Genomic DNA, 21,480 nt, shown 5'->3' with positions numbered 1-21,480 from the left:
CTCATTCTAGTCGATCCCAAGTTTATAATGGTAAACAAGATGGATTCAGTTGCTGACTTTATGAAGCTTAAGATTTCTTGGAAGACCCAGACAATTAAGCAAGCAGATATAAGAAAATGTGATGAGTACTGTGGTGTGAAAGACAGGGTGCTATTTCACCTCCACGTAAAACGTGTTTCCAATATTGTACTGTCAGAAAGATGGTAAATGGCCCTGCAGGTATTCAAGAAGAGGCTGCTGGGGATATTGCAGAAGTTGTTCCAACCATTACCATTAAAATCCTGTTTGACTTTTAATGTCAGTGATCATAAATGTCTTATACCAGATTCACACTCCTTGCTTCTTCCTATCCCTCCTTCCCTTCCTTCTATTCTCTCCAAACTCAGTTCCAATTCTTTAAGTCTGCAAATGAAATGATCGCCTTTGTGATTTTCACAAAAGCTTGTGTATAAGGAATAGGACAAATTCTTAGAACTGAAGTGACTCCTAATTATTACGTTTATATCCAGGCCATCAGGTATTATAATTGAGGATCGACATAGTGACTACATAATGCACTATGGGCAGATGAGTTTGCTCATACCTGTAATCCCAGCACTCTGGGAGGCCAAGGCGAGCAGATGGCTTGAGGTCAGGAGTTCAAGACCAGCCTGAGCAAGAGTGAGACCCCATCTCTACTAAAAATAGAAAAAATTAACAGGGCATGGTGTGTGCACCTGTAGTCCCAGCCACTGGGGAGGCTGAGGCAGGAGGATCGTTTGAACCCAGGAGTTTAAAGTTGCAGTGAGCTATGATGATGTCACTGCACTGTAGCTGGGTCCACAGAGTGAGACTTTGTCTCAAAAAAAAAAAAAAAAGAAAAGCACTGATTTATAGCTTTCATTCCTATCCCTCTTGATGGCTGGTCCACGCAGGTGGGGACTCAGTGGCATTTGTGGGAGTTTGTATTTTTGTGGGAATGGGCAGGCACCAAAAATGGGTAGAATGTCAATGTCACTTATTATGTAATTTTTATGTGCTGTAAATAAGACTATGATTTCTTGATCATTGTGTTTTGAATCCTTAACATGTCTTGACCAATCAGAAAATCTGACCTTTCCCTCACAGCATTTTTATTTAAATAATACATTGTGGTAGTCTCAGTACTATTGAGCCTTTCACATTCAATGTTACAGGCTGAAGTTAGACCTTGTGAAAGTTTGGGTTTGCTTTCTCTTGATGCAATGTGACTTCCTGTTTCTAAGAAAATAATTTGTAGAGACTCTTAAAAGGAATTTCTTGCGTGCCTGGTGGCTCTTGTAAAACCACATTTTAGTAAACCAGTGTGAATGGAGTGTGTGTGTGTGTATATATGTGTGTGTGTATATACATATATATATATAAATAAAATCAAAGTAAGAACTGCACTGCTTTTTTTTTGTTGACAAAATTAGCATTTTGTTTTGTGGAAATTGGATCACATAGAAAGATCTGGTGATTTAGGAAGTGTCTGCTTCTGGTAACTAGATAAACCAGGAACCAAAAGTTTCATTTTGATTTGGTTGATCATCCTAGTTCAGTGGGTTTATCCTGTCCTGGAGTTGGTGCACGCTAGTGGGTCTGGTTGATACTTTAAAAAAAAAACAACAAAAAACCAGAAAGTCACAACTTGGGCATTTCCCTTTAAATGAATTCAAATACATGTAATTAATTCACATGCATTCTTCCAACATTCTGGAAAAAACCTTGTTACTCCCACTACTTAGTCAATGGAGAAATGAACATTAGTGAGTCTTTGGTAGTTAGGTCTTTCTCTTTGAACGGGAGATTCATGTTTCCTGGCTGTCAGTTCAGAGATTTAGTTTCTCTATCTTGGAATTGTCCTGAATATTGGCTTCTTACAAATATTTCAATAGAGTTTAAGCGAGTCTTTGTAACTATAAAGGCAATTTAGTCATTTGACTAATATTCACTGAGCACTTGCTATGTGTTAGCCACTCTTCTAGAAGTAGAGAGTATGGTGAGGAATGGGACAGACCAGGGTTCCTGATTTTATTTATCAATTAAACAGGAGCTTCCAAAAACTGTACTAGGTACTTTAAAAACATCAAGTCATTTAATCCTCCTATTTTACTATCCGTGTTCCATTCCTTATATGTATATGTGTAGAGGTGTGTGTGTATGTGTTTAAACATATACGATATCTTATTGATTGGTTACCACTTAGGTTCAAAACATACTATGAACATTTTGCAGGCCAGTGCGTTTCACTTAACAGAGTTTTAAATAACTCTACAGTGTTCCATGGTTTGTCCGTGTCATGATTTATCTAACTAGTTTCCTACCACTTAATAATGTTTCCTGTTTTTCAGTTTCATAAACCTTGCTTTAATTAATATCTCTACAACCAAATGTTTTTATAAATCCATGATTATTAAAAAGTTTCTTAGTGAAGAATACTATTAAAACTTTTAGTAGATATTTGTAGACTATCCATGTGCAGTCTATGCTTTATGAATATGATGAAGCTAACTATGTAAATGTGCTTTTCTTTCTAGGTTAGTGGATGACAGATGTGTGGTGCACCCAGAGGCCGGGGACCTTGCCAACCCTCCCAAGAAGTTCAGAGGTAAGAAATAAACATAATTTTTATTATGTGAGCTAAGAGGGAGGATTAGTTTTGCATCTCAAAATAAGTAATGCCGAAACTTTATTCGTTGTGAAACTTTCAAATATAAATATGTTCACTGAAAATTCTTTCAAAAATTTCCCTATTGTTTTTCTTTTACACAATGAGAGATTGACAGTGAAAGAATAGTTTTAGTTTTTGTTTTGCTGGCTAATAGTCGATCTGTTGAAGGGAAATCTTGTTAATTAACTATGAAAGGCTACTTTTCAAGGCAGTAAGTGCAGCCAAATAATACTTATTTATATATTTCTGTGACAGTTATATTATAAATGTTATAGTGTCTCATTGTCAGCTCCTTAATTTATCTTTGTAAAATCTCTGGGAGAGTGACAGTGGTGTGTTAGCTTAGCTTACCTTTGAAAATAGCACTTTGGATGGTGTGTAATAACTAACAATTGTCTTAGAATTTCTTTCAAGTATAATTTTAGAGTAGCTTGATAATCTCCTCAACTTAGAAATTGGTCCTAGTAGGAGATTGATTATATTAATAACTCAACTGTTACAAAAGAAGGATTAATGAAATCTGTAGAGAATCATAGAAGGCTAAAACCAGTAATTAAAAGCTTGCCCAAATCAATTTCATAATTTGTATGTACTTATAATAATGAAAATAATTTTAAAACAATATTTATCTTGAAAACTGTGTAAGTATTCATTTCCACAATGGTGAAAAGCAGCTTTAATAAAGGATAAAAGGCTGTGGAGAGTCGAAGGGATTCTTCAGAGCCATATGCCCAAGTCAATGTGCTGCTTACTGCACTGAAAAGGGGAGATATTTAGCATTTGGCAAATGTTTACCATGTTTTACTCTCTGTGATAAGCACTTTATATACAATATCTCATTATAAGAATATTTTATTTATTTCATTTTTCCTAAACTCAGAACCTTGCAGAGAAAGCGACATGCACAATTAAATGTCCTTTGAGTTAAATTGGCCACTTTGGGTAAGACATCCAAATTTCTCCCCAAGTGGATAAATTAGCATAAAAATAGGATGTGGATGATACTGCCCATTGGAAACACCCATAACACTACTGAGTAGAGACACTACCCCTAACCCTGGACAAGTGAGATCTTCTTGAAATAAACAATCTCCATTGAGGATGGACTTACAGTAAAACTACCATGTGGGAGAGCCAGCAGTTGTGACAAGTAGGCTTTAGAATGAAAGAACAACCTACCAGAGACAGTACAATAAGCCTTTGTGAGATGATCTAAAAGTTAAAAGAAGGTGAAGAAACCCTAATGGAAGAACAGACAATATTAATGAATAAAGGACAGGTAGATTCTGAAAAGCGTGAACTAGCACATTATATAAAGATGAAGAGAGAATTAGTGCTTTGAAGAAGAGGTCTGAGGAAATCACCCAGAAGGTAGCACGGAGAGATATAAAGAAGGAAAATACAGATGAGGCATGAAAAGCTTGGAGGATAGACTGAGAAGGTCCAGCAGTATCTAGTTGAATTCTAGAAGAGACTAGAGAGAATGGGGGATAGAGACAACAAGGGAAGGGATGTAAGTGCGGATTTTGAACAATTGAAGAAAAACACTGTTCCCCAGGTGGAAAAGGGACACTGAGTTCAGGGTAGGGATGGTAAATAAAACCAAATCCACAGCTACACACACCTTTGTGACCTGAAGGGCATTAAAGACAAAAGAGAAAAGTTCTAAAGCAAACTGGGACAACATGTCTGTTTTTGTAACAGGAAAAACATGAGGTTCAGGTTCTGACTGTACTGCTTGCTGGTTGTGTCATCTTAAGTAGGTCACCTAACTGCTTTGAGCCTCAGAGGACATCTGTCATTGGTTGGTGGGAGAAGGGGTGGATAATAACAAGAACAGTGCCTGCCATGAGGTTTTGTGAGCCTTGAACTCTCCAGAGAATGAATATAAAAGTGTTTTAAGTCATTGTACAAATAATAGTTAACTTATAATAGAAAGGCATATTGTATTCCCATTAAATGTATTTGACTCTACCCTTATGTTATAGCCTCTTCAAGGGCAGGGTTTTATTTTATTCTTTTTGTGTTTCCCAGGCATAGTGCTTTGTCCTTGGTATACATCCCCCAAAATAGCCATTAGATGCTTTTGGATGAGACCACCTAAACTTTCCCTGGGGTCATGTGATAAAATTTGGTTCCCGGGGTGCCCACATTTACTGCCATGAGCCTGGGCGCCTGTTCCTCGGTTGGTCAGGAAGAATTAATCTTTCAAAGATAAACATTTAGGGTTTGTGGCTGCCTTTCCTCTCTTCCTCTTTTCCAGTGAAATGAGTTGTTGTAAAGTGCAAAGATTATTTTAGAGTATGTGAAGGAACCCTGGGGTAATAGCTCTGAACCTGCTAGGTAATTATATACAGATCCTTGGTCCCATGTTGTTCACTGGGTACCGGTTCCAAGTATGAATCATTCTTTCAGGCACTCTACCCCTCTGGTGGAAGGCTGGCTTTTCCTGTAATCCAGTACTTTAGGTCATTATCCTTACTAGTTTGCTCTGATTTTCTACCTCCAGTTTAAGTCAAAACCATTTATTTTAGTACACTCATCATTGGAAAATGAGGGTCCTTTCCTGTTGAGGACTCAGGGTTCCCTTTAATATTAAAGCCCTGACTCTTCTCCCATGATGATTGAGCCCCCTCCCACCAGAGCCCCAGAGGAGAATTCCTGAGTTGCGCTTGTCTCTGCCATGGGCTTCCTATAGCTTAGCAGCCGGCAGCAGACAGTGTTCTCCCAAATGTCTCATCCTTCCACGTAGCTTGTCCTTACAGCTCTTGCCTTAGACCATTCTCTGCCTGAATGTATTTCCCCTGATCCCTTTGGCTTTGTGCTGTTTCATAGATTTGCCTCCCAGAACCACCATCCCAGCATTTCCAGACTCCTCTGCCAAGTTTCCAGAGCACCCTCCCTTATTGTTGCTTTTTAGATAAGGAGAAGAAACAATAGCCTGTCAACAAGTCCAGCTGCACCTCAGTTCCTCTGGCCTCAGCCAGACCAATGACATTCTCAAATTATTTTTAAAAGGTTTTTGTTTTTCATACTCGTACTATGATTTTTCCATGTGAATCATAACATTTTACAGCTGGTAGGTAATTAAATGTAAATCTATGACAACTCCTCTGGTTTTTTGAATGAAGCACCGAAGTTCCAAAAAGGTTAAAATGATTCTCCCAAGTACACAGAATTGTACAGTGACGTGTTCTTTGAACTGTGTCACATTGCCTCACTTATGAACAGAGGAAAGTTTTAGCACATAAACAATTTCCAAGGCGTTATTTAAAACATGATGGACAGTTATTTTTCAATAGAAACCACATAGTCAATCACATTAATATTAACAGAAGCACAGTGGCTTTATCTGAAGCGAGTAAAATTCCTTAAATGACCAAATATTTCCTATTTTAAAAAGATAAACTTTAAACATTGGAATAAGTTTTGATGTACAGAAGAGTTGTAACGGCAATACAGAGAGTTCCTCTCCAGCCAGTTTCCTCTATTATTTCCATCTCACATAACTATGGGACATTTGTCTAAACTAAGAAGTCACCAACTGTACGTTTCTATTGACTAAATTCCAGCCCTCCTTGGGATTTCACCAGCTTTTCCACTAATGGTCTTTTCCTGTTCCTGATCCCACCCAGGATCCCATTGTACATTTAGTCGTTGTGTCTCCTTAGTCTTCTCTACTCTGACACTTCCTCAGTCTTTCCTGGTTTTTCATGAGCTTGATACTTTTGAAGAGTACTAGCTAGGTATTTTACAGAACGTCCCTGGGATTGTGTGTGTCTGATGTTTTTGGCGTGGTTAGAGTGGGGTTGAGGTTCTGGGGAGAATACCACAGAGGTTAAGTGTCCTTCTCTTCGCGTTGTATCAAGGGGTACCTAATATCGCCATGGGTTATCGCTGGTTGTAGTTTTTGATATACAATTTAACCTTCCTCCTTTGCACTACATTATATGGCAGTTATTTTAGTTGATTTTATATTCTTTTGATTTTTCTTTTTTTCTTTTCTAGTTCCTTTTCACACTCCTTTCCCTTTCTTTAGAAAACCCTTCTGTAATATTATTTTTCCAAAAGTCTGCATATTGAGACATATGCGTTTTCTCTTAGGAGGAGAAGTTGACTTAAATCAAAGCAAGAGAGGTTCGTGTCCTTCTCTTACCATCAGGGCGATAAAACACAGAAGTAAGAGAACCCAGGGACCACCCCCCAGGCTGAGGGAAGAGAAAGTATTAATAGCTCCTCCTGGTTGATTAGATACTTCACAGGGTGGGGCCATTTAGTCTTCTTTCTTTTTTTCTTTCTTTCTCTCTCTTTTTCCTCCTTTTTTTTTTTTTTTTGCAGAGATGGGGTCTTGCCTTTGCTCAGGCTGGTCTCAAATTTCTGGCCTCAAGCTATCCTCCCGCCTTGGCCTCCCAGAGTGCTAGGATTATTGGCATGAGCCATCACTGCCGGCCTTTTTTTTCCTCTTTCTTTTCTTTTTTCTTTCTTTCTTTCTTTTTTTTTTTTTCATTTAGTCTTGAAAGTTTAGATTCTGAGATTCTGTGATCATTTGTCATTTGACTATTTCATAATCCACCAAGCCTACCAAGGGGCCACTTCCTGGCAAGCAACAGTCATTTTGAAGTAATAAGTCAGAATGCTCCAGGGATTGGAACTAAAATAGAGAATTTCCTTGCTGTGCAATGCAACACTAAAGCAGGTAGTGAAAATCAGGGACTTGGGGAAAGATTGACAAAATTATTTCTTTAATTCAGTTCTTTGTCTTCAGGGAAGTTGTTTGGAAGACTGAGCCCCAACTTTTGCCTTCACTCATGGAGGTTACATGTTCACACACATAAATGAAAAAGTGTTCTTGCTAGGTTGCTTTGGCTTTTTTTTTTTTTTTTTTTTTTTTTTTTGGAGATGAGGTTTTGCTATGTTGTCCAGGCTGATCTCAAACTCCTGGCCTTAAGCAATCCTTCCGCCTTCCCGCCTTGGCCTCCCAAAGTGCTGGGATTACAGGTGTGAGCCACTGCACCCAGCCATACTTTGACTTTGTACACAGTTGAACATATCAATCTTGTCTAACACAGTGATGGAGCTAATTACAAATACCTCCTCCACTAGCTGAACAATTACTATATTGAATTTCTTCAGGTTTGGTGTTAGTATACTTTTTTTTTTGGATGAGGACTGAAACTATTTCAGATTTGAAATCAATTAACATTATTGAGCATTTAATACATGCTACATTGTGCTTGAGGCTTCCCATGTGTTATTCTTTAGTCGTCACAATAACCCCATGAGGTAGAAATTGTTGCCATCCCAATTTTGCAGTTGAGAAAGTTAAGTATTAATATAAAGAAGTTATGCAACCATCTTAAGGTCACCGAGGTCATTAGAGGTAGAGTTGAGACTTAAACCAAGTTTTATGACTCCAGAACTGTTTGTTTTTAACCACTATACCATACTATCTATTGAATTATGCCCTCTTGTAAATTCTACCTATTGGTCCTATAAACCACATAGATTAAATCTAATCTGTCTTCCACACAATAGCCCTTTAAGTACTTGTTTAGAATGATCACATTCTTACAGATCTTTTCTTCTACAGTCTTCATTTTTTTAGTTCTTTTAACTGTTGCCAGTGACAAATTCTTTAGAGATTTTTCTAGTTTTTATTATGCTGCCTTGTTTGTTTTATAGTTAGGGTCCTGTTTGTCAATTTAATTCTTAGCAGTATAGAAAGAACTGAACATAGTACATGTGGGTTTCATTGATGAGAACCCCCCTCATTTTTGAATGCCACCCCCTCATTTTTGAATGCTACACTTGTAGCCCAAGAGTCTTGGGCTGGACTCTCTGACTCTCCTCAAGCTGTTAGTCAAGCCAAACTTGCAGGTTTTGTGTTTGCATCTCTGAACTCGTACTTCCCTCCTCCTGTGCTGTGTAATTGGTTCTTTGGAACCAAGTGGAGAACCTGTTACTTTTCATCTTATTGAATTGGTTCATCGTTCCAGCCTGCCACACTGTTGTTTTTTTCCTTCTTTTTTTTTTTTATCTTAACTTTTATCCAAATTATTAATATATATTCTGTAATAATTCCCAGCCTCATGACATCTTGAAATTTCTTAAGTTGGTAAAAGGTATGTGTTGTGATACTCTCATTTCATGTTAGTCCAGTGTTATTGAATATATCTCAAGAGAAATAGATTAGACTACATTAGTTGGGGTACCTACAAATTAGACCCTGGGAGAATTGGTGGAGGTAATCTATTTGGGAGGTGATCCCTGGAAGTGTAAATGAAGAATTGGGAGAGAATGAACTGAAAGGAGGAAAAGAGAACAAAGTGTGCATTAATGCCCACCACTGTGGGCAACTGGAACTCAATCCTGTGTGGGATTGAGTGTCTGGGAAACCATGCAGACCGTGCCTCAGAATCTCCCACCCACAGACAGAAAGTAGGGCCAACTTCCATCCTCCGTGGGTTTTGGTTTGCCCCTGAGGGTGTCATCATCCCCTTCCACAACACACTTCTGGGTTGTTGGTGCGTGAAGCTGAGCAAGTTCTCCAGGTGTCAGGGAGAAAGGCTTCATGCAGAGAAAAAGAGATACAGGAGCTTGAGGTGAGAAGCTGTCGGCACGTTGGAGACCGTCCACTGCATTTGTCAGTGAACTTGGGCCTGAGGACACATGTTCACGTTCTTACTCACGCTCAGAATTTGTACCTGCTCCTTGTACTGAAAGACCTGTGGTTAGACAGTAAACTGTATGAGGATAAAGGCTATGTTAGCACTGTGCTTTGTTGAATTACCAAGACCAAGCACAGCGTTTTTTGCATATTGTTAGTGCTGACTTAATTTTCGTTGAATTAGAGAATAAAGTTCTAAAAAAGAATTATAATTCTTAAAGGCAATATAATTTCAATTCTGACCCCAGCTGCTTTTTTTTGGTGTTTTAGTGATGCCTACATGTAACATAGTTGTTTAATTATTGATAGCTGTTTTATGATAAAGCAATATGTAGACCTGTTAGTTTATTGTAGTCTTAACATTTACACCTCTAAATTTCAGTTCACAAGTGTCAAATGCGCATTCTAACATATAAATCTATAGTGTGAATAACAGAAGACATAAACTTCTACATGTATTAAGTAAAGATTTTTTAGTAATTTGTAGTATGCTTTTAGTTTGCTGCTACTCAAGTAAGTTCAGAAAATTGCAATGGATTTCCAAGCCAGCAGTTACATGATTTATACTAAGAAGTCATTACAATTCTCCAGTTGGATGTTATTGCTGTGTTGATCCTGTGTATTTTTGGTAAGTCATCCCTTTAATAACCCCTCTTGCTAATCCCCTATTATTAAACTCTTAAGTGGCAGTGGAGATTGGATAATAAGTTTAAGTTCCTCAGTGAAGTTTTGGAGAGGAGCCAAAGGATGCAATGAAAACAGATTGCTTTGTCTCTTTGCTTTCGTCAAAGCTAGTCAGGATTGTAAAAGTGCTTGTGCTTTTAAACTACTTCAGTCTCTGTCAGAGGGAAGTCGCTGTGGTTCTGAGCGATAAAAATGGGACTACTTTGGAAGTCTCTTGAACTGCTGTTTAAGACAGCACTCACAATTAATTGTGTGTCTAAAATATGAATGATTTTGTGGCTTTAATTGTCAGGTTTAATTCTTTGCTTTAGGAGTAAGAGGTGATGGGCAGAAAATTAACAGTTGTGGTGCACGTGGTTTGGTGCAGTAAGAACAGCTCTCCGATGCCCTCACTTACTAATCTCGTGTCTGTGGGCCAGTTTTCATAAACTGTAGGCTCAGGTGTCAAAACCTCCCTTCCCGTGTTGTATGTGAAGTTAGTTGAGTATCTAAATTTCTAGTAAGTACTGAATAAATATCTGTTGTCTGTGAATATTTTAACACCAATGTGACTCTTTTCAAGGATGGGAAGTTCTAAATATTAAAATTCTTAACTGAGTGTTTATAATGGCCTTTCTCCATGTTACCTTATTTAATCCTTAATAGTCCCATTTTACAAATGTGGAAACCACACTTTAGAAAGTCAAGCAACGTTCGAAAGTAGGTAGGAAGGTAGGCTTGTTTGAAGCTGGTGTTTTTCAGCACTGTAAGATTTTGGATACATTTAGTAGAGATTTATTGAATATACACCATGTGCAATACAGTGTGTGAACTATTAATAGTTCCCACAGTTCAGATGAGTCAGAAATGAATGCTGCTCTCAAGGAATTTGTAATCTAATGAGGGAGATAAGATGTGTATATAAATTATACCACAAGGTAGAAAGTGAGAAAGGACTAAATAAAAAGATATAGTGAAGGCATTATGAGAGGATGGAGATTTTAATTTCCTGTTTTGACTGATGAGGAAAGTTTCTTAAGATAGCATTTGGCCTGAAAGGTTTTTGCCTGTGGGTAAGAGACATCTAGGCTTTTCAGGTCTGAAGCATGTGCGGTGGCTCATGCTTGTAATCCCAGCGACTTGGGAGGCTGAGGTGGGAGGATCACTTGAGACAGGAGTTTAAGACCAGCCCAGGCATAGTGAAACCCCGTCTCTGCAAAAAAAAAAAATTAGCCAGATGTGGTGGCACACACCTGTAGTCCTAGCTACTTGGGAGGCTGAGGTGGGAGAATCCCTTGAGCTCAGGAGTTCAAGGCTACAGTGAGCTATGATCACACCACTGTACTCCAGCCTGGGGACAGAGCAAAACTTTGTCTCTAAAAATTAAATTAAAAAAAAAATGGCTTCTCAGGCCTCATATGTATCTTTTCATGAAGATAATTCCTGGGGTAATAATTTGTATGCAAAATTCAATTGCATTTCTTCTTTAAACAGTAATGGAATGTTTGATATTCTTTCAAGTATAATACGGAGACGAAAGCGCCAAGCCATTACTCCAGTACGTTCCACCTTGTGCAGGTGGTATACAAGTAAATCAGTGACAACTGAATGTGACAAGGGGTACTCTACTACCACTGCTACTAATAACTAATATTTATTTAGTCCTTACCTTATGTCAGGTAATGTTCTAACTGCTTTATATTCTATTTAATCCTAACACTATGAAGTATGTATTATTATTATTATCTCCATATAGTAGATAAAATGCTGTAGCAGAAATCACCCCCCTTCCAAAAAAAAAAAAAAAAAAGCCCAAAACAAAAACCAAAAAACCCCACAGTGGCTCCTATAAGCAAGACATTTATTTCTTATTCACTTAATAGTCCCTAGGTGAGTAATCCAGGACTATCTTGGCAACTCTGTCATTCTCAGCATATGGCTTCCAAAATTGTTCCAGTGATCACCATTTCCCAGTTGGTAGCAAAGGGGTAAGAAGAATTCAGGGAAAGTAGATTATCCTTTCAGGAGGAGACCTGGAATTTTGCAAATCACTCCCACTTATATCTCATAATCATAGGGTATATTGGATTGAATGGTGGCCCCATAAAAGACATGTCTATGTCCTGATATCTGGACACTATGAGTGTGATCTTATTTGGAAAAAGGGTCTATACAAATGTGATTAAATTAAGGATCTTGAGATAGGATCACCTTGGATTACCCAGGTGGGCCCTAAATCTTAGAAGTATCCTTTATAAGAGACATGAAGGGAGAGCTCACATACGGAGGGGAAGGCCATGTAAAGACAGAGACAGAGAATGGAGTTTTGTTGCCACAAGACAAGGAACCCATAGAGCTACCAGAAGCTGGACAGGGCAAGAGAAGATTCCCTCCTAGATCCTTTAGAGGGAACATGGCCCTGCCTACACCTTCACTTTGGGCTTCTGGCCTCCAGAACTGTAAGGGAATAAATTTCTGTTGTTTTTGGCCCAAGATCATACATCTAGAAGGAAGCAAAGCTATGACTGAAATCCAGACCCTTTAGCACTAACTATACTGCCTATAAAACCAAGGGGCAATAGAAGCACAGAGTGGAGGATTGTAGCTGGCTTTGGAATTTAGAGGAAGAATGGGCAGTTGTTAAGCAGGTGGAGAGGAAGGGGTTAAGGAGAAAGAGGCATTTCTGGTTGAAGCAATGAGGTATGAAACAGAATGACCAGTTTGTGGGGGTGGTTTGAAGTTCAGTTGACCCAGAAATACTCTACTGACTTCACCGAAAATAATTTAGTCTTCCCAGTCTACATTCTATGACTTTCTTTCACCTCCAAGGCTGGCTGCGTCGGGAGATGGAGAACCTTATTTGTTCAAGTCTTTGTCTCTCTGAGCCCTATAGGAAGTTCCTTAGTGAAGTCTTCAGATATTTGTATGATACAGTTCTACTTATGATGAAAAGAATGATCCTGATGATAGTACAAAGAAGTACATTTTAATCATTTTTATAGGATGTTTGCTCTTCTAAATGATATGGAGGATTAGAGTATTTCTACCTGTCCTATATTCATTATGAACTTAGTATTCTTTAGGAAATTAATCTCAATTATTTTATTCCAGTAGAATTTCCTTTGGAAAATGCATTCTTTTTATGATACAGTTTTCGGAACACATTGTGGTGAGAAGTGTGGACTGTGTGTGAAACTAAAAGTTTGGCTCACTCAAAATACTCTACAGTGAATTAAACAATAGCTGTTTTTAGGTAAACCATCCCTCCTACCTTCCCCCTCTTATCCTGTCATGTATTTGGCATATTAAAATGTCAAATCAGTTTAGTTTTTACATACTATATAACAAAAGTAAAGTATCCCCGGTGGGAAGGAGAGCATTATACACATATTTGTTATTTTAAGTGGGAATATGTGTGAATTGAGATGCTTGTGCTTGTATGATTTATGGTAGCAGGTGGGCCTCAGTTGTTTTTCTCTTCTTTGAGTACTAAACAGATTAGCAAAAGTATATATTTTATTTATGAAAGTCTCTGTGTATCTCCCTAAACCTTAATAATCATTAACTTATTCAAGCTACCATGAGGAGTTTTAGATAAAAGATCAATTTGCACATTGTGTATTCAAGTCCAAGTCAATAGCCTTTCCTTCCCAGGTGTTGACTTAGTGAGTTAGCAGTTTAAAGATCTTCTCTGATCAGGTGCCCTTGTTTACAGTTTGTGGTTTTTAAGGTAAATACAGTAATTTCAGAATAAAGCAAACATTGCTGGCAGGTGGCAATGTTTGCTTTGCAAATGCTTGGAAATAGTTTAGAAACTTTGTCTTTTAAAGGATAAGATGGATAATAACTTAATAGAGCAGCCCTCACCAGTGGAGATCCAGCCTCAGTTGGTTGTGCACTGCTGACTCCCCCTGATTCTCTGGAAGCCCTTCTTGTCCTTTTCAGTTCTGGGACCCTGCAAAGAGAGATTGACACTCTGAAAATGAGAGTGATGGGTCCGCTGCAACTCACTGAGTCTGGTACTTCTCCAGTGTTTCACTATATGACTGAGATCGGGTTGTGTGTGTGTGCGTGTGAATGTGTGAATCTTCCACCGGAGGACTTGGAGGTGGTTAAACTTATAGAGGCTCTCAAGGGGCATGAAGAACTGGAAGATAATATGCTTATCTAGAAAGTGCCCTATCTTGGAAGTATAGGTAGACTAAAAAATGATTTCTAGTAGCATTTTCTAAAGGTCAGAAACTTCAGCTCTGTTTAGAAATAGAGCTGTGGACATTTGTCCTTCTGGTTCTATTTAGATATACTACATGAAACACAGGTGCAGCTATAATTGTCGTAGAAGGCCTCATAGTTATGCAACTGTACTCTGATTGTATCTGCATAATTAAATACCTGGATATGGGTAAATATTGGAAAGGAAAGAGTTAAATAAAGTTAATTGTGTGGTTAGGTTGGGAACTAAGTTCTATAATGTGGTCATGTAAAAGAAAAAAAATCCAGTACCCAAAGTGTCATGTCCAGTGTAAAATGTAAGAAAGCAAAAAGCAACTGAGTGTAACTAATAGTTTGACTTAAAACAGTAACAGTGGAAGTCCTTTAATTCCTAGTTCTTCATTACCCTTGTTTTCTTTCTACATATATGGCCATCACTGTCAAATTAAAGGCAGGTATCTTCACTTCACTGGCTTATGTGTATGTGAGCCAGGAGCACAAGATATTTCCCTGCTTTTCAGCCTAACACAAGAGATGGGTAACACTATTCTAGAGGCATCTTTGGATATTCTACCTGTCCCTTTTTTGCCCTCCTAAGTAAAGTTTATTAGACAGCTTGAAATTTAAGGTTTCATCACTTCCAAATAGCCTAGAGATGCTGACTTGGTTGAGTAAAACCGTGTTGGTACCTGGAAAGTGGTCACTTTTTGTGGAGAAAAGAAAGGCAATCAGGGTAACTTACTGCATGTGCTCTGTGCTCTGTGAGCCATTGTGCTGTGTAGCGACCAAGCAGCGGGCCATGAGTGTGAGTTAGGTAACATTAGAAATCATAAGACAAAGGCCTAAATGTGATTCTCTAACCTGGGGACCCCAGGGGTCCTCAAGGGCCTTTTGGGGGGGGGTCTGTAAGGGTAAACTACTTTCATAATGATTCGAAGATATTATTTGCTTTTTCCACTCTCATTCTTTCTTGAACATATAGCAGGATTTTCCAGAGGTTTGATGGCATCATCTCTTTGTTGGCTAATGAAATGTGTGCCTATATTCTATTATGTTGTCTATTTCTCAGTTTTAATTTGCAGTACAGTAACTATAGATAGAAACAGCCATGAAACAAAATCTCTGTGGGATCCTCTGTAATGTTTAAGAATGTGAAGGAGTCCTGTGACCAAAAAGTTTGGGAAAAATGCTTGCTTAGAGAAATAGGAAACAGGAATTAGGAAAAAACTTAATTGAGCTATGGGAAAAGGCATGTGTTAAAAGCAGTAGATAGGCCAGGATTAAGTAAAAACCAAGGTCAGGGAAAGTAATTAAAAATCAGGAAATTAGCAGCTATACCAAGGAAGCAGAACAAAATAAGGTAACAGGAGAAATGCTATTTTCTGTGAGCTTTTTGAGGGTTAGCATTATATCCCTACCACTGCACCTACAGCGGGATAGGCCTGTGAGGAGTATTTGCGAATGATTAAATTGATAAGTATAAGATTGTTGAATCAAATAAAAATTTGAGAAACATATGAGATGAGATATTTATCACAGGATTACTTATAATGGGGGAAACTGAAATATAAAAAAGGAAGGAAAAGATTTAATACATTATGATATATGTTAAGAGACAATTTAATGTTTTCAGGTAATATTTAATGACATTAGAAAATGTGAAAAAAACTTTGTGAAACTGTATACATAATACATTTCCAGTTATCTAAAATATATGTGTATGTCTGTATGTTTGGCAAATGTATTTGTCTCTGTAAGGATATATACCAAAATGATAATCGTGGTTAACTTTGAGACGTGAAAAGCAGTGAGACTTTTTTTTTTCCTTTATTCTCTTCAGAATTTCCAAAAGTTTTTCAGTGATCATACATCAGTTTTATATTTAGAAAAAAGCTCAAGTTATTTTTATACATACATGCATATTTTTTTAAGCCACTAGAAAAAAGTTCAAGTTTCATATTGAAAGAGCTTTCTGCCCCAGGTTCAGAATTTTTTTTAATTTTTCGCTCCCTGTGTGAAGCCGCTGTGAACCGCTGGAGGTGGCAGAGGCAGGAGGGAGTTCTGGGTAGAGGCGTACACTGGTGGCCAGATATTGCCCATACCAGAGGAAAGACACAGGTACAAGTAGCTTTAATTTGTGCTGCAATAGCTGATGCTCCATGTGAAGAACCTGGACAAACTCCAGGCTCAGAAGAAGGCCTGGCTGCTCCAGGGGAATTAAGGAAAGACAAGAAAGCTTGTAGCAGTGAGCACAAGAAAGGAAAGAAGAATGGCTGGTAGATTGGCAGCTTTGCCTGCCCGTTGCATTTGGAAGGATAAAACCTAGGCCTATCGCAGGAGGAATAATAATAACAAATTAAAAGTATACATTATATAATATATACACACACATATATGCACATACTACTGGCTAATGTTTTCAATGGTTTGAATTTTCTATGCTATAGAACACAAATTGTCCTATATTGCCTCGATTTTACCTTTTTCCCTTCTCTCTTTAGAGAAATAGGAAATCATTGGACATTTAAAAATGAAAGGACTGTATATAAAAATTAACTCAAAGGGCATCATAGACCTAAATGTAAGAACTAAAACTATAATATAAAATGATTAGAAACAAGCATAGGAGTAAATCTTCATGACCTTTGGTTATGCAATAATTTCTTAGACACAGCACCAAAAGCATAAGCAACAAAAGAAAAAATAGATAAACTGGACTTCAAAATGTAAAACTCTGTGCTTCAAAGGACACCATCAAGAAAGTGAAAACACAACACACAGAATGAGAGAAAATATTTGCAAATCATATATTTGATAAGGGACTTGTATCTAGGATACATAAAGTATTCTTATAACTCAATAATAAAAAAAGACAATCCAATTGAAAAATGGGCAAAGGATCTGAATAGATATTTCTCAAAAATATATAAAAATGGCCAGTATACACATGAAAAGATGCTCAGCATCATTGGTCGTCAGGAAAATGCAAATAAAAAACAATAAGATATCCCTTCACATCTGCAAGGATGGCTATAATAAAAAAAAGAGATAATAGCAAGTGTTATCCAGGATGTGGAGGTATTGAAACCCTCATACACTGCTGGTGGGAGTGTAAAATGGTGCAGGACTTTGAAAAATAATCTGGAAATTCCTCCAAAAGCTAAAATACAGTTACCATTTGGCCCAGCAATTTCATCCCTAGGTATGCATCTAAGGGAGGTGAAAATATATGACCACACAAAAATTTGTACCTGAATGTTCATAGCAGCATTATTCATAATAGCCCAAAGTGGAAACAACCCAAATATACATCAACTGATGAATGGATAAACACAATGTGAGATATATCCTTACAGTGGAACATTATTTAGCCATAAAATGTAATGACTGAATACACTGTAATGACTGATGCATGCTACAACATGGATGAACCTTGAAAATATTATGCTAATTGAAAGAATCTAGTTACAAAATACTACATATTGTATGATTCCATTTATTAAATGTCCAGAATAGGCAAATTTATAGAGATACAAAGTAGATTAGTGGTTGACTAGGGCGGGGAAGAGAGGAGGTCAGGGAAGGTGATAAGTGCAAGGTTTCTTTTGAAGTGATGAAAATGTTGTAAAATAAGTGTAGGGGGATGTTTGCACAACTCTATGACTATACTAAAAATCATTGAATTATACATTTTACATAGGTGAACTTAATGGTATGTAAATTATACATTAATGAAGTTGTTAAAAAGATATATAGCCAACATATAAAATGTTAAAACTCACAAATAATAAATTGCAAGTTAAAACAACTATAGTATATCATTATGTCTGTCCAGTGAGCCAAAAACATAAAAATTATAATTTTTAAGAGAGGCTACTGGAAATAGGTACTGTCACACAGAAGGGGAAACCATACATTGGTATACTTTCTGGAGAGCTGTCAGATGAATCAAACATATTTTATAAAGTTTTGGCTCAGGGAGGAAAATATAAAATAGCCAGCAGCAAAGAATTCTGATCTTAAACATTAAATAACAAAGTTCCATCTCTGTTTACTCCCTAGTATATACATTCAATGATACACACTCTTGCTCATAAAATTTATCATTAACATCGGTTGTTGAGTCAGTATAATAAGCACCACATGTACTCACCAGCAAATTGGTTTCCCTGATCATCACCTAAGTGCACATTTGGGAATAACACCAATTTGGTATCGGACAGAGGTGGGGGGGGAGGGGATGGGTGTATACCTACATGATGAGTGCGATGCGCACTGTCTGGGGAATGGACACGCTTGAAGCTCTGACTCGGGGGGGATGGAGGGGCATAGGCAATATATATAACCTGAGTTTTTGTACCCCCATAATAAGCTGAAATAAAAAAAAAGGATGGGAAAAATTCAAGGTAAATGAAAGTATCTTTAGTTGTTTTGATGCATGTCCTATAGAAAATATGGGCTATTTTGTTAACTTTTCATACAAAATTCTGGGTGTATTGCTTGAGTTCCACTTATGCAAAGGAGTGTTCCAAGTTATGTCAGTTACAGCTTCCTTGCTGTCCTGACAGTAGATCTAGATGGAAGATATAGATTTAGACCTAGACTGATAACTTATCAGTCAACGCCTTCATATATATATAATCTGTGTCTGAGCACAGTGATAGTGATACCTAACAGTCTCAAAAAGTATTATCATAAGCATATTGTATCTGAGTTTGAAAATCAATATGTTTAAAAGAAAAATCTGCATAGAAAGAGAGAGCTAAAAATAATATTCATGTTAATCCAGAGTCCTCATGTTGATGCCCAACCTTATGGCTATTATAATATTTTGCATATTAATAAGAATTCAAAGAGGCTATATTGTTTTATGTTTTGAAATATTTTCCTTTAAAATTATTATTAACACATTAACTGCCATGAGAGTTGTATTTAACTCACTCTGGTTTTGACCCTGGGGCTGTGTGAAGCATATATAAAATCTTACTTGTTGTTCTTATTGTTACAATTAATATTGAGAATTTAATTCTAAAAATATGGATTAAATGAATAGAAGTCAATATATTTCATTTTTTCTATTTATGTTTACCTTTAAATTACACTCAAAGTTTTTACTCTATTTTCGTAATGAAACAGTGTGGCCCCAAGGAAGAGTTTCTGTTTTCACTGTGTCGCAGTCAATGTATTAAATAGTATGATGAAAAAAATAAGAGCAACACATACTTTTTGTCATCCTAGAATATTAGGAGCTTCCATTTGGTGCAGAATCTGCTTTGTTCAGTCAAGTGTCACAATCCACAATTCCAAGTTCAGGGTCCATCATCAATCTTTGTGCTTTCTGGTGGAAGAGGAGATAGTGTTATGGTCATTTTATAGGTGAAAAAAAAAAAGCACTAGGGGGCTGGGCTCAGAGGCTCATGTCTGTAATTCTAGCACTCTGGGAGGCCGAGGTGGATCACTTGAGCTCAGGAATTCAAGACCAGCCTGAGCCTAAGCAAGATCAAGACCCTGTCTCTGCAAAAAATAGAAAATTTAGCCAGTTGTGGTGGTGCTAACTTACAGTCCCAGCTACACGGGAGGCTGAGGTAGGAGGATCACTGGAGCCCAGGAGTTGGAGATTGTTGTGAGCTATGATGACACCACTGCACTCTAGCCTGCTGACAGAGCGACACTGTGTCTCCAAAACAAAACAAACAAACAAACAAACAACAACAAAACCCCCAAGGGGCAAGAAAGAGGGAAGAGGGAATTTCTCCTCTTACTTGATAAATATCACTTGTTGGAGGGGGAGAAAGGGAAGAAGAAAAACAAAATCTTGTCAATCTTAGATCAGCAGTGCTTTCCCCGTTTGTTTCCTGCCTGTGCCGTTCTTGCCACACTCTGGGCTCTGCCACCTAAAAGCGGGGCTCACTTAAAACCTGGGGGACTTTTTTCCAAGACTTCATATTTATGCTAATTCTATACTTCTCAAGCCTTAATAGATTTATATTCTGCTTCAAAAAAATTTAATTTTATAAGTACTGTCTCATATTGCTATAGATTTCATTTTAACTATCATTTATCTTTGAGTCACTATATCCTTACTTTTAAAAAACATTTAATATGAAATAAAGCACACATTCAAAGAATGTATATAATGAACGTATATATATGTATATCTAAGTATGTGTACACATATGTATGTGTATAGCTACATGTATGAGTATATGGATATAGATTGTATTGATATAGATATAGGACTAAGTGTGCAGAGCCCCAAAATAACTTTATTCCTTTTTTTTTTAAAAGAAGAAACTTTATTTTTAAGAGCAGTTTTAGGTTCACAGCAAAATTGAGTAGAAAATACAAAGATTTCCCATATTTCTCATACACACAGCCTCTTTCACCATCAAAATCTTGTACCAGAGGTATATTTGTTATAGTGATGAACCTACAATTGATACATCATTCTCATCCACCGTCTGTATTAGGGTTCATTAGAATTCAGTCTTGGTGGTGTATATTCCATGGGGTTTGACAAATGTTTAATGACATGTGTTCACCATCGTAGTATCATGCACAGTAGTTTCACTGCTCTAAAACTCTTGTGCCCTGTTGATTCATCACTCCCTTCCCCCTAACCTCTGGCAAGCCTTGATTCTTTCACTGTCTTCATAGTTTTGCCTTTTCCAGAATGTCATGGTTGAAATCCTACAATAGGTACCTTTTCAGATTGGCTTCTTTCACTTAGTCATAATGCATTTAAGTTTTCTCCATGTCTTTTCATGGCTTGATAGCTCATTTCCTTATAGCATTGAATAATATTCCATTGTCTAGATATACCTTAGTTTATTCCTCCATTTACCTACTGAAGGACATTTTGGTTACTTTTAAGTTTTGTTGATTATGAATAAAGCTATTGTAAATATCCACGTGCAGGTTTTTGTATGGACATAACTTTTCAGCTCATTTGGGTAAATACTAAGGAGCATGATTACTGGATCATATGGTAAGAGTATGTTCAGTTTTGTGAGAAATGGCCAAACTGTCTTCCAAAGTGGCTGTAACAGTTCGCATTTTCACAGCAATGCGTGAGAGTTCTTGTTCCACATTCTGCTCAGCATTTGGTGTTAGTGTTTTGGACTTTGGCTATTCTAGCAGGTATGTAGTGGTATCTTGTTTCAGTTTGCAATTCCCTAAAGCCATATGATGCTGAACATTTTTTTATACCTTTTTTTGCCATCCGTATACCTTTTTTGATGAGGAGTCTATTTATGTCTTTTGTCCA

General features: G+C 37.3%; 1 protein-coding gene across 3 annotated transcripts in view; it reads left to right on the top strand.

Moving 5' to 3' along the window:
• The window catches only part of ITPR2 (inositol 1,4,5-trisphosphate receptor type 2), a 462,476-nt gene that overhangs the window by 41,472 nt on the left and 399,524 nt on the right, over nt 1-21,480 (top strand). For all 3 annotated transcript variants that reach the window (XM_069490734.1, XM_069490735.1, XM_069490733.1), the window contains exon 2: nt 2,538-2,608. In XM_069490734.1, the coding sequence (XP_069346835.1) occupies nt 2,538-2,608 (71 nt within the window). The remainder of the gene's footprint in view (nt 1-2,537; nt 2,609-21,480) is intronic.

The sequence above is a fragment of the Eulemur rufifrons genome, chromosome 16, assembly GCF_041146395.1.
Source record: "Eulemur rufifrons isolate Redbay chromosome 16, OSU_ERuf_1, whole genome shotgun sequence".
NCBI classification, from domain to species: Eukaryota; Metazoa; Chordata; class Mammalia; order Primates; family Lemuridae; genus Eulemur; species Eulemur rufifrons.
Note: the sequence above shows the minus strand (reverse complement) of the source record. Positions and strands in the feature narration are given on the sequence as shown.